General features: G+C 36.9%; 1 protein-coding gene across 1 annotated transcript in view; it reads left to right on the top strand.

The window, feature by feature from the left end:
* LOC124721549 (putative glutathione-specific gamma-glutamylcyclotransferase 2) overlaps positions 1 to 8,542 on the top strand; it is a 33,154-nt gene extending 24,612 nt beyond the window's left edge. The window contains exon 3 of the mRNA XM_047246581.1: positions 5,764 to 8,542. Within this exon, the coding sequence (XP_047102537.1) occupies positions 5,764 to 6,168 (405 nt within the window). The 3' untranslated portion in view covers positions 6,169 to 8,542. The remainder of the gene's footprint in view (positions 1 to 5,763) is intronic.
* The last annotated feature ends 3,532 nt before the right edge of the window (positions 8,543 to 12,074 follow it).

Here is a 12,074-nt window from a genome sequence, read left to right as displayed (position 1 = left end):
CAGAGCTCATGCAGAAAGATTTTTAAGTTCATTTTTCCCATGTGCCGTTAGAGAGTTGAACGGTAGAGAAATAGTGTGACGGTGGTTCAGTGAAGTGTCTGCCAGGTACTTAATTGTGAATTGCGGAGTAGTCATGTAAATGTAGATGGTTACATCACGTATCGAGTGAGGAGGTACTAAATACAGTTGAGGAAAAAAGAAATTTATGGCACAACTTGACTAAAAGAAGGTATCATTCTGAGACCTCAAGGAATTGTCAAATTAGTATTAGAGGGAATTATGGGGGATAAAAATTGTAAAGGGAGGCAGAGGTGAAAATAGTAAGTTTAAATGGATGTAAGTCACAGTAGTTATTTGGAGGTGAGGTTTGCACAGGCTAGAGTAGCATGGAGAGTGCCATCAGACAACTGCTCCCTGTAAAAATTAGTGCTTGGGGCATGACAGACTTTTCAGACTCACTGAATCAGTTATAACAGAATTGTCAATTTTAGGATTTTGCTCCCTCTTGGATAAATGTTTACAAAATAGGTAGAAGGTTATAAAAATGTGTAATTTTTTACTTCATGTATGTTTATGATGTAGTTCTTCATATTACAAGACCATTAAAGATTTACTACTTACTACATTTTTGCCGAGGCACTGATCAATGACTAGAACAGAATATCTGTAAAATGGTCTCTGACAATGTTTCCAGTTGTGTTGTGTCTAGTTCCACATGCAGACATGCTTAATATGAATTGTGTAGTGGACATGTCAGTGTGTCCTTAAATTTCTATTCATCAACAATCCTCATATAGTTATGAAGTACAACACATGTTGTAAGTATAATGTGAACAAATGCAACATTTCCATCTGTGGCCAGTGCAAAATATAGCATTTACTTGCTGAAATGCCAAATTGTGCATGCTTGAAGAAACTTGAGTATCTTTCTGAATCTGTCACTGCGCCCACATCAATGTATCTTAAGCAGTAATTTCTATCTGCCACAGCTAGTAAAACAACAGAACATGAATCCATGGTCCTTGTATTTATTTTTAGAAATGTCAGTTTTAACTATAGATAAATTCTCCAAATGAATTAACTGATATTCGAGGGGGGGGGGGGGGGGAGGGGAAGTAGGCATTCCTTCAGTTCCTAATGTGGTAGAACGAACTTTCACTTTGTTTATCAGTCACTTAGTATTGGGGGATTCACAGTTTCATCTGTTGCCTTTGACTTTCCTGACAATGAGCAAGTAATAAACACGGTGCATGAAATTAAAATATAAAAGTAATAACAGATAAAAATAAAATGTTTATGAACCCAAAAAAAGTCAAGCTATACGTTTTAAGTAAATGCAATCAACAATATTACTTAAGAATTGGCTTAATTTTTCAAGGAATTCCTCAACAGAATAGGAGGAGAAACCCATGAGGAAACTCTTCAGTTTCGATTTGAAAGTGTGTGGATTACTGCTAAGATTTTCGAATTCTTGTGTTAGCTTATTGAAAATGGATGCAGCAGTATACTGCACAGCTTTCTGCACAAGAGTTACGGAAGTCTGATCCAAATGCAGGTTGGATTTCTGCTGAGTATTAACGGAGTGAAAGCTGCTTATTATTGGACATAAGCTGATATTGTTAACCAGAAATGACAGTAAAGAATATATATGTTGAGATGCCCATGTCAAAATAACCAGACCAGTGAACAGGGGTCAACAAGAGGTTCGCGAACTTACACCATTTGTTGCCCGAACCATCCATTTCTAAGAGAGATATCCTTTCAGAATGGGAAGAGTTACCCAAAAATATAATACCATAAGACATAAGTGAATGAAAATAAGCAAAGTAGAATAGTTTTCGGGTCGAACAATCGCTTACTTCGGATACAATTCGAATCGTAAAAATGGCAGCATTAAGGCTTTGAACAAGATTCTGCACATGGGCTTTCGACGACAGTTTACTGTCTACCTGAACACCTAGAAATTTGAACTGTTCAGTTTCACTAATCATATGCCCATTCTGTGAAATTAAAAGGTCAGGTTTTGTTGAATTTTGTGTTAGAAACTGTAAAAACTGAGTCTTACTGTGATTTGTTAGTTTATTTTCCACAAGCCATGAACTTATGTCATGAACTGCACTATTTGAAACCAAACCAGTGTTGCACACAACATCCTTTACTACCAAGTGAGTGTCATTGGCAAACAGAAATATTTTAGAGTTACCCATAATACTAGAGGGCATATCATTTATATAAATAAGGAACAGGATCGGCCCCAACACTGATCCCTGGGGCACTCTACATTTGACCGTATCCACCCAGACCCCACATCTCAGCCATTCTCAACACTGTGAATAATTACCTTTTGCTGTCTGTTGTTAAAGTTATTGTTACTGTAAGCTACTCCCCGTATTCTGTAATGGTTCAACTTCTGGAGCACTATTTTGTGATCAACACAATCAAATGCCTTAGTTAAATAAAAAAAATACACCTAGCATTCTAAACCTTTCGTTTAACCCATCCAGTACCTCACCGAGAAAAGAGAATGTAGCATTTTCAATCGTTAAACAACTTCTAAAACCGAACTGTACAGTTGATAGCAAATTATGTTATATAAAATGACCAATTATCCTTACATACACAACCTTTTCATTATCTTTAGCAAACACTGATGGCATAGAAATAGGTCTAAAATTGTCTGCATTATCCCTTTCTGCCTTTTTATACAGCAGCTGTACAGAGTTCTTTTATCTTTCAGGAAACTGACTGTTCCTACAGGAAAAATTACAAATATGGCAAAATACTGGGCTAACATGTGCAGCACAGTACTTTAATATTCTGCTAGGTGCTCCATCATATCCATGAGAGTCCTTAGTCTTAGGTGATTTAATTATTGACTCAATCTCCCCCTTGTCCCATATCACAGAGGAATATTTCAATCTCGGAAAGGCATTTGCCAAGAGTGTTATAGGATTCCCTGTAGAAACTACATTTTTCTTTAATTCACAAGCAATGCTCAGAAAAGTATGTAAACTGTACATACATCTGATTTATCAGTAACAGAAATATTTTTACTACGAACTGACTTTATATTGTCAACCTTGTGCTGATGACCAAACACTTCCTTCACAACTGACCACATGGTTTTAATTTTGTCCTGTGAATTAGCTATTCTATTTGCATACCACATACTCCTTGATTGTGAATATTTCTGACATTTTGATGTAATTCTCCCTCTGTTCTACATGTTATCCTTATCCCACTAGTTGGCCACCCAGGCTGTCTTTTACTGCTAGTGTCCTATGTAGAACGTTCTAATGGAAAGCAACTCTCAAAGAGCATAAGAAATGTAATTCTCCCTCTGTTCTACATGTTATCCTTATCCCACTAGTTGGCCACCCAGGCTGTCTTTTACTGCTAGTGTCCTATGTAGAACGTTCTAATGGAAAGCAACTCTCAAAGAGCATAAGAAATGTGTTACGGAAAGCATTATACTTGTCATCTATGTTATCGACCCTATAAATGTCCTGCCACGCTTGTTCCTTCACAAGGTTTAAAAAACTCGAGCGTGTGTACCTGGCTGTATGACTGCCAGTGGTTGGCAGTTTTTCCTACTGTGTGTGGCCATCACCTTCACTGAAATTCTGGCCACATTCCTGCCAGCTTTAATCATGCTGGAAAAATTGTGCATCTTGCCGTAACATTAGAAACAGAAAATATATTGACGACGACAATGATAATGATTCTTGCAAAGAAAAACTGATTGAAGAATTGGTCTTGAGGGAGGAAGGGGGGATCATTTGCGATTTCCTGCTGGCATACAAATTGCTAGGAGAGTTTGATTACTGAAAGCTGCAGTAAAGTACAAGGTGATTCAGATAAGCCAGAACTCCTACACTTATTTACTGTATTCTTTATCAATATCATTTAATACATTTAGAAAGGTATTTAAAAGATGCTGAAACTGTCCCCCATTTTGTAGTAAATACATATTGACTAGATGGCAAAGGTATGCAGATACTCATTGTGTATATAGACTGTGACTTCTTTTATGGCAGTGATAATGTGATTCTTTACTCTCCAGCATTCTTGGATAATTGTAGTGTACCTCCTCAAGATGTCCCTCCCCACAAAAAAAAAAAAAAAAAAAATCTGGGGAAGTTAGATCTGGTGAGTGGGAGGCCCACACGTTTTTAGAGCATCATCGTCTCATTGACGGTGTGACATGTTGCACTGTCTTTTTGAAACCAGCAGTAACGTTCACTCACTTCAAGTGTGGCCGTGAACTGGTTCTTGATCTCCCTGCACAAACGGAAAAAACAGTTGTTACAAAATATTGGTCCAACAATTCACTGGCTAGATATGGCACGTCATACTCCCATTTTCTTGTAGGTGAAGTTGCATCTTGTGTAATGTGTGATGATTATTGGCAGCTTAAATGCAAGTATTCCGTCTGTTTAATACATACATGTAAGTGGAACCGTGCTTCATCACTGAAAAATGTATTGTTCAGCATATTATTCACATCGTTGTGCGAGCTCTTAAACCACTGACAATAGGAGATAGGTTTTTCCTGACTCCAAAGAATATAGCTCTTGAACAACCTGAACTCTGTACAGCCATAACCTGAGACATGTAGTGGCTCCATGGCAGGTTTAATAAGATGCTCCATGCTCATTAGACAACCGATGAAATGATTTACTGGGGAAGCACAGCAGAAACTCGCCGAGTGGGATGGTGCAGTGTTTAGTACACTGGACACGCAATGGGGAGAGTGACAGTTCAAACCCTCATCTGACCATCCTGATTTAGATTTTCCGTGATGTCCGTAAATCACTTCAGGCAAATACCAACACGGTTCCTTTGAAAGGACATGGCCGACTTCCTTCCCCGCTCCAATAGGACTGATGACCTCGCTGTTTGGTCCCCTCCCCCAAACCAACGAACCACAGCAGAGACTGCTGAAAACTCCATAAATTCAGGTGTTAACACATCAGGTTGACAGTTTACAGACCTTTCATTAACACTTCGTGTTTCACAAACTGCTGTTTTCTCTGGATAGGGACATCAGGGAATTTCTCGTGGATCATCTCAGTACACTGCTTTTAAGATTTTACTGTGAAGTAAGCTTCATAATATGATGCTGCTCATGCATGAGCAACATGTCAAATTGAGTAAATGTCACCTAACACTAATGCACACCCTTGGGTGCGTGCGTGTGCTGAGTCTGGAGATGATGCCCTACTAGACATTTCCCAAGGTTAGTGCTATGAACAACAATCTATAAACAATCAACAACACAGAGGAATCATAATTATTTTTAACACAAACTACATAAATATTTATGGTTCTGGCTTTTCTGAATTAACCTGTACTTACACCAGGACCTAACCAGGACAAGACTTTGCATTAATTCTCTCATTTTTACATTCATGTTACGCTCTGCGATGAATGATTGGAGTAGGGTAGGAAATGCAGTGTAGTACTACTATGGTCTGTAAAAAATCTTGTCTGCTCATAAATAAATTAATTTAATGATTAATGGTTGCTTAACTACATTGAAGAATAAAACATGAAAGTTTAAATATACATTGAACTTACTACAGTTCTGTAATTCTAAGCATTTAAGCAAGCCTTCCAAAACTTTGTGTTTAATTTGTTTATAGTTGCGCTTAGGCAGGATTGTATTTCATGAGTTTCATATTTAATTTCTTTTGCCTGATTTTTCTGTGTTTTTCAACAAGTAGAAAAAGATAGTTCATGCAGTACTGTTTCTTGTTCCAGGATGTGATCTGGGGTGTGACATACGAGATAGACAAAGAGGATGAAGAAAATGTTGTCTCGCATCTGGATTTTCGTGAGAAGGATGGCTATACCAAAAACACAGCACTATTTTATCCTGTAGCAGTTGAGACAACACAAGAAATAACCAAACTCGATCCACTTGAAGTAGTGCTGTACATAGCCACAGAAGATAATAAATTTTTCATGAAAAATGAAACTTTTGAGGAAACAGCTGCATGCATTGCAAGTGCTCATGGACCGAGTGGCAGTAATGCAGAATATTTGTTCAACCTCGCAGCAGAAATGAGACGCATTGCACCTCATTATGATGATACCCATCTCTTTGCTTTAGAAAATGCTGTACGAAAAATACAAAGCAACAAAGAGTCTACTGCCAAAGCATGAGCAGAAACTGAAGTTAAGATACTCTGGGCCTCTATACAACTTTGATGTATGCCCTGATTTGACTTTCTATAGTTCCTCTATGCCACCTTCCTCCTCCCTCCTGACCTTCCCCCTCCCTCCTGACCTTCACCCCCCCCCCCCTCCCCACAATATTTCTTCACTTTTATCATCCATTGGAGTAAGGTAAAATCATAAAGATGCATCTACAGCTCCTTTTACATGATCAACTTTCATTTGTCAATTGACTTCTCAAGACAAGTTTGCCTACTGCAGCGACCCTGGTGTTTTATTCCTTTACAGAATCTCATCGGTTTCAAGTGCTCATTTTCATTTAGACGTCAGCGAAAAAATTTCAAGTGATGAGAGAGCTGTCTGGTGTGCAGTTCGGCATCTGATCTGTGAAAATGAGGTTATGAGGAACTATCTGTTTTTAATGAAAAATATGGTACGTAATGTAGGAACAAGAAAGGCTAATGCTTTTGTACGTCCATCCTTTTAGCAGGACGTCTCTGGGACGACGGCCGCTTACTATCGTGACAAAAAATAAACACCTACGGCCATCCTTATGATTTTATTTTATTTTGTCGCTACCAGTTTCGACGCTTCATTGCATCATCTTCAGGCTGTTTTGATGCGGTACAACCTGTAGCGACAAAATAAAATAAAATCATAAGGACGGCTGTAGGTGTTTCTATTTTTTGTCAAGAACAGATAATAGTTTATTCATGCCAAAAGGATTCATAGTGGTCATTCTAGTCAAAGGTCACATGGTAAATTCTTCACACTTCACTTCAGAGAACTGAAAGAATATGAAAAGTGTCATCCAAACTTTTCGAACATATAAAATTATTTGTTTGAGCATATATACATTTGTGAATATGTGAAAAAAATCTAGAATGCAGTAAATAGCACCTTTTTGCTTCATACTGTGTATCTTGTTTTCCTTGCTAAGTGCCAAAAGCATTGAAAATTACTTTTCTTGACAAATAATTACTTCTTTTTCGTAGTTCAAATAATTTTCATTAAAACACATGTATCCGTTTCCATTCTTATTTCTGCATAGTGTAGTAGAACATAAGTGCCTTTGTCATTTCAGTATTTTTTCTATCTTCTAAGACAACATTAGAAGGGAATATTATCAGGACCTTGTGTAACTTTGTGTGTTAAGAAATCGTCAAATCTATTTCTATAAAACGAGTGAGCTCAACCAGACTAGGGCAATTTTCTAATTTGAGACACTACTGAATTCCCTTGTTTCTGTGCGTGCACAGTCTGCAACATACTCGGAAATTTAGAACTCCACGAAAGTTGCTAGTGTACAAAGGGGGGTAATACTGAATTAGCAATGCAGCGGAGGAAGACAGTTGTGGAAGGGGCTAACAGTCAGTATTAATGCAGCTTTTAAAAAGAAATTGTTCTCGTGTTTCATGTTTTGTGTGTGTGTGTGTGTGTGTGTGTGTGTGTGTGTGTGTGTGTGTGTGTGTGTGTGTGTGTGTGTGTGTGTGTTGTGTCCTGACATAATTGGCTTTGTTGATTTTCTTTTATTGTGTGACATAATGAAATAGGATTGGTTACAAACTACTTACAATTGGAAACCAGAAAGATATCACTTCTGTTTTTTAAAAAATGACATATATAAGCATTACATGAGTCTTCTAGTCCTGATCATATTTTGGTATGATGCTGCTACATGTGTGTCAAAAATTTCGGCATTACTAGGAAGACCAGAATTATATTCTTTGATGGACACTGCTTATTTCTTAAATAAATAAATAAATCCTTGTTTGCTAGTCACACCTATGAAGTGGTTATATGAGCACACTGATATACACTATTTTCTAGAAAACCAACTGTTACAGCTTGGATTCTCCTCAGTGAGCTCTGAGCTTTGATTGGTATACATGTCGTGACATGAATTCTTGCAACAAGAACCATGTATACCATCCTGAGAAGCATATGTATGATCTGGACCACACAGTATCATTCTGGTTGTGATCTGTAACAGGTTAATGGACACTTCACAAACCATTTTGAAAGTTTTTTTATGAAAACTTTCAGCCTTAAGTTACCTAACATATTTCTGTACTGTATTTGATTGATGTATTCCTAGCTGTGATATTGTATTGTGTAGTTGTATTACCAAGTGTCTTATTTAAAAGCAATTTCACTGATGTAAAGTACCTTTAGTTTGTGTGTTCACAAGTGTTGAAGAAAGTAGTTTGTCATAGTACAGAAGTCAGTAGTTCATATTTTTCTTGAACAACATTCCACTGTCTTCAACTGAGTAAAGTGGTATATTGAATATGCTTGTACAAATGAGAGTATTTTAATTGAAATGAGATGCCATTTAATAAATTTGTGTTGATATAAATGTACTTTACTTTTGAAATAAATTACTTTTAATTATAGTTGTTAATTAAATGCATCCCTTTATTAGTCCATTACTTTCTGATGCAGTCAACATATGAAAATAACAATTGAAAGGCAGCATTCAATCACCACCAATAAAAAATTAGTAGTTCTTAATTTTTCCTGCTGCATAATTTCATATCCATGACTGGATCAGATGGTGCAGGACTAATGCACTGGCTACATAATAACTAAATATTTTGAAGTAGTAGGAGGTAGCGTGCTAATGTCTTTGTCTCTCTCAGTGCCATTTTAAACAGAGCTGTCAATGTGTTTTCTTGTAATTGGTCTGATGTTACATTGTTGAACAGAGATGTGGAGAGTATTTCCGTGCAGGGGTGATTTTGAGGTGTATTAGAGAAGTACATGAGTAGCAAAGTCAGATAAATGTGGAAAACCTATAAAATAACCAATAGTAATGTAGGGGACCTTGTTGATACGCAGAAATTGATAGCAGTTTTGACTTCCATAGTGCACCACAGAGTGACAACATAATTTCATCTATTATTGAATCAGTAGTTACATGGCATTGCATGTTAGGTATTGCTGCAGTGCATCCTGAGTAATTTGCAATGTGTTACTAGTGGTTGGTTGCTATTGATTTCAGATTGTTCTCATTCTCAGTCACCTATGTAGTAATAAACTTGTTGTGTTAAGACTTCGTTCTCAAAGATCACATGAATGTTGACTTATTATGTGTACAATAAAGGGCGTTAATTATATCTGGTAGGTTGTTCAGGTCTTATTGTCTCATGTTGTTGTGGTCTTCAGTCCTGAGACCTTACCGTTGGTGGGGAGGCTTGCATGCCTCAGCAATACATATGGCCGTACCGTAGGTGCAACCACAATGGAGGGGTATCTGTTGAGAGGCCAGACAAACATGTGGTTCCTGCAGAGGGGCAGCAGTCTTTTCAGTAGTTGCAGGGCCAACAGTCTGGATGATTGACTAATCTGGCCTTGCTGTGCTGGTACTGCGAATGGCTGAAAGCAAGGGGAAACTACAGCCTTAATTTTTCCCAAGGGCTGCAGCTTTACTGTATGGTTAAATGATGATGGCGTCCTCTTGGGTGAAAGTGCCAATTCTTATGCCAAGAACTGATCTGCAAAGCAGTAATGGGATAACTGTCTCATAATAGTCTGAAATAGTTGTCCCATTATTGCTTTGCAGATCAGTTCTTGGCATAAGAATTGGTACTTTCAGTAATGAAGCCTTTGCCAAATCTAGGAGCTCCTTAAATATGTTTGACAAGTGGATCTGCTACACATTTATCAAAATCAGCTGCAGCTATAGTTAATCATATCATAGAAGGGATATGTTACTTGACAATCAGGGCTGTCTGATAAAAGTTAGTGGTACTGTCATTAAACTATGTCTGGAAGAAGTTTAATTTACACTATTTTAACAATCTGCTAGAATCGGTGGACTGGACCTCTCAGGTCTGTAGTTGGCACAAAGGCCTGCAACGTACGGGGAAAGGCAAGGAAAAATCTGTTTTATACACAACTTCAGTACTTTCTTTTTTGACAGTTTATTATCAAAGTAAGTCCTTTAATTTTTGCCTTATCATTTTTTGGTGTTGTGTTGAGAATATAACTATAATTTACATTATATTTGTTGCAATAATACATCAAATTATTTTCATTATTGAGGAAAGAAATTATTCATATTTAACCTATTACTCTTAATCATTTAAAGAAGAATAACACTGAATTTCAACACTTGAAAGTTTTTCAAAAGCTAGCATTGTCATAACTGCTAAAGTCTCTTCCAGATTATTTACTCCTGTTTATTCTTGTGTACTACGAAAAAATGTGGAATATGAATCATTGTTTTATGGTTATACGTGATATTCTGACTTGAGGAAAGTCAAGCTCCAATTTCAGAACCAAACAAACATTAGTAAATTGCTGCCATCAGAGTTAAGCCATTTTTATAGGAGAATGGGGAAATATCTAATTTAGCTGTATTTAATACAAACAATAGATATCGTATGATTCAATGTCATTCATCATTTTTGGAAAGCCTGCAAATGTCATTCATGATTTAAATCATAAAACACTGCACCAGTTACAATTGTTTTACAAATAGCATTTGCATTTCGAGAAGTTAAGAGCAAATATGTACATTGGTATTTTTTGTGAAACCATAAGAAACAATGGCAATGCAAGAGAGGCAGAACAACACACATTCAGTCATAAAAAACATGTAAATATTTGCACTCAATATTGAGAGATTCTTGAAAACCTTGTGTTATGCATAGAAAACTTAACTGGTACAACGTTGTATTATTTAAATCTGTTTTGATATGTCTGTAGATACTGCCAATTTTACATTTCTTTCATTTTCATATTGCTGTTTATGTGAAACATTTCATGCCCTGAGTATGGTGCATCTTCGGTATACAGCGTTTATGTGCAAAGATGTGACTGTTAAATGGTGTATTTCATTCAAGATGGTGGGGGGATCATTGTTGCTTCTCCTTGCCATTACTCCAGGCCATATTCCTGTGCCTTTGATATAGAACTCATTTTCTTGAGTCACTAATTTTGTGAGAACTACAGTGACAAAAGGTTGGTCATCTTTGGTACTACTACTCCTACTGCTGCAATACTGTTCCAGTCAATAGCATAAGAGCTTTTTTGCCTTGTACACTTCATCTGTTACATAATTTTGATATTTGAGGACAGCTCTTGGGCTGAAAATATGCTTGTAATTTCTCACGTCCAAAAAGATTTTGAAAATTGACAAAAATTAAATACTCTGATGGAAAGATTACCGTATTTACTCGAATCTAAGCTGCACTTTTTTCCGGTTTTTGTAATCCAAAAAACCACCTGCGGCTTAGAATCGAGTGCAAAGTAAGCGGAAGTTCTGAAAAGTGTTGGTAGGTGCCGCCACAACTAACTTCTGCTGTCAAATATATGTAGCGCTACACAGACATGCTTTGCAGGCACAAAGATAAATACTGGTGCCAAAACCTCTGCGGTAAATAAATTAAAAAAAAAAAAGTGGAAGACGAGCTTTTTTTCCTCCGCCCGAGTTTCGACCACTGCATTTTTATACATTATCCATCGAAGTAAATACAAATTCCGTATTGTTCATCTTCGAATATTGCAGCTTTTCAATGTACTACGAAAGACCGACTGGCAAGACTGTTAGGGACGTTTGTGTCAATATGGCCAACTCTGATTTGAATTTATTCCTACCTGTGAGAAGAGATGGTTGCTAATAGGAACTTTTATGAATTGTGAATCACATGAAGTATTCTCTGCACCATAAGAATAATACGAATATAAACATTTTGCCACGTATTCTTTCGTGTTTGCTGCTATCTCATTTAAATTCTGTGTGGCTAATAAACTACGAAACTAGAGTGAGACAACGGCAAACGCAGAAGAATGTACATATCATGTCATGTTTATATTCGTATTATTCTTATGCGTAATAGTGATACAGTCAGAATTGAAGCACGGCAATTGACTAGATTTTTAAATTT

The sequence above is a fragment of the Schistocerca piceifrons genome, chromosome X, assembly GCF_021461385.2.
Source record: "Schistocerca piceifrons isolate TAMUIC-IGC-003096 chromosome X, iqSchPice1.1, whole genome shotgun sequence".
In the NCBI taxonomy this organism is placed as follows: domain Eukaryota; kingdom Metazoa; phylum Arthropoda; class Insecta; order Orthoptera; family Acrididae; genus Schistocerca; species Schistocerca piceifrons.
Note: the sequence above shows the minus strand (reverse complement) of the source record. Positions and strands in the feature narration are given on the sequence as shown.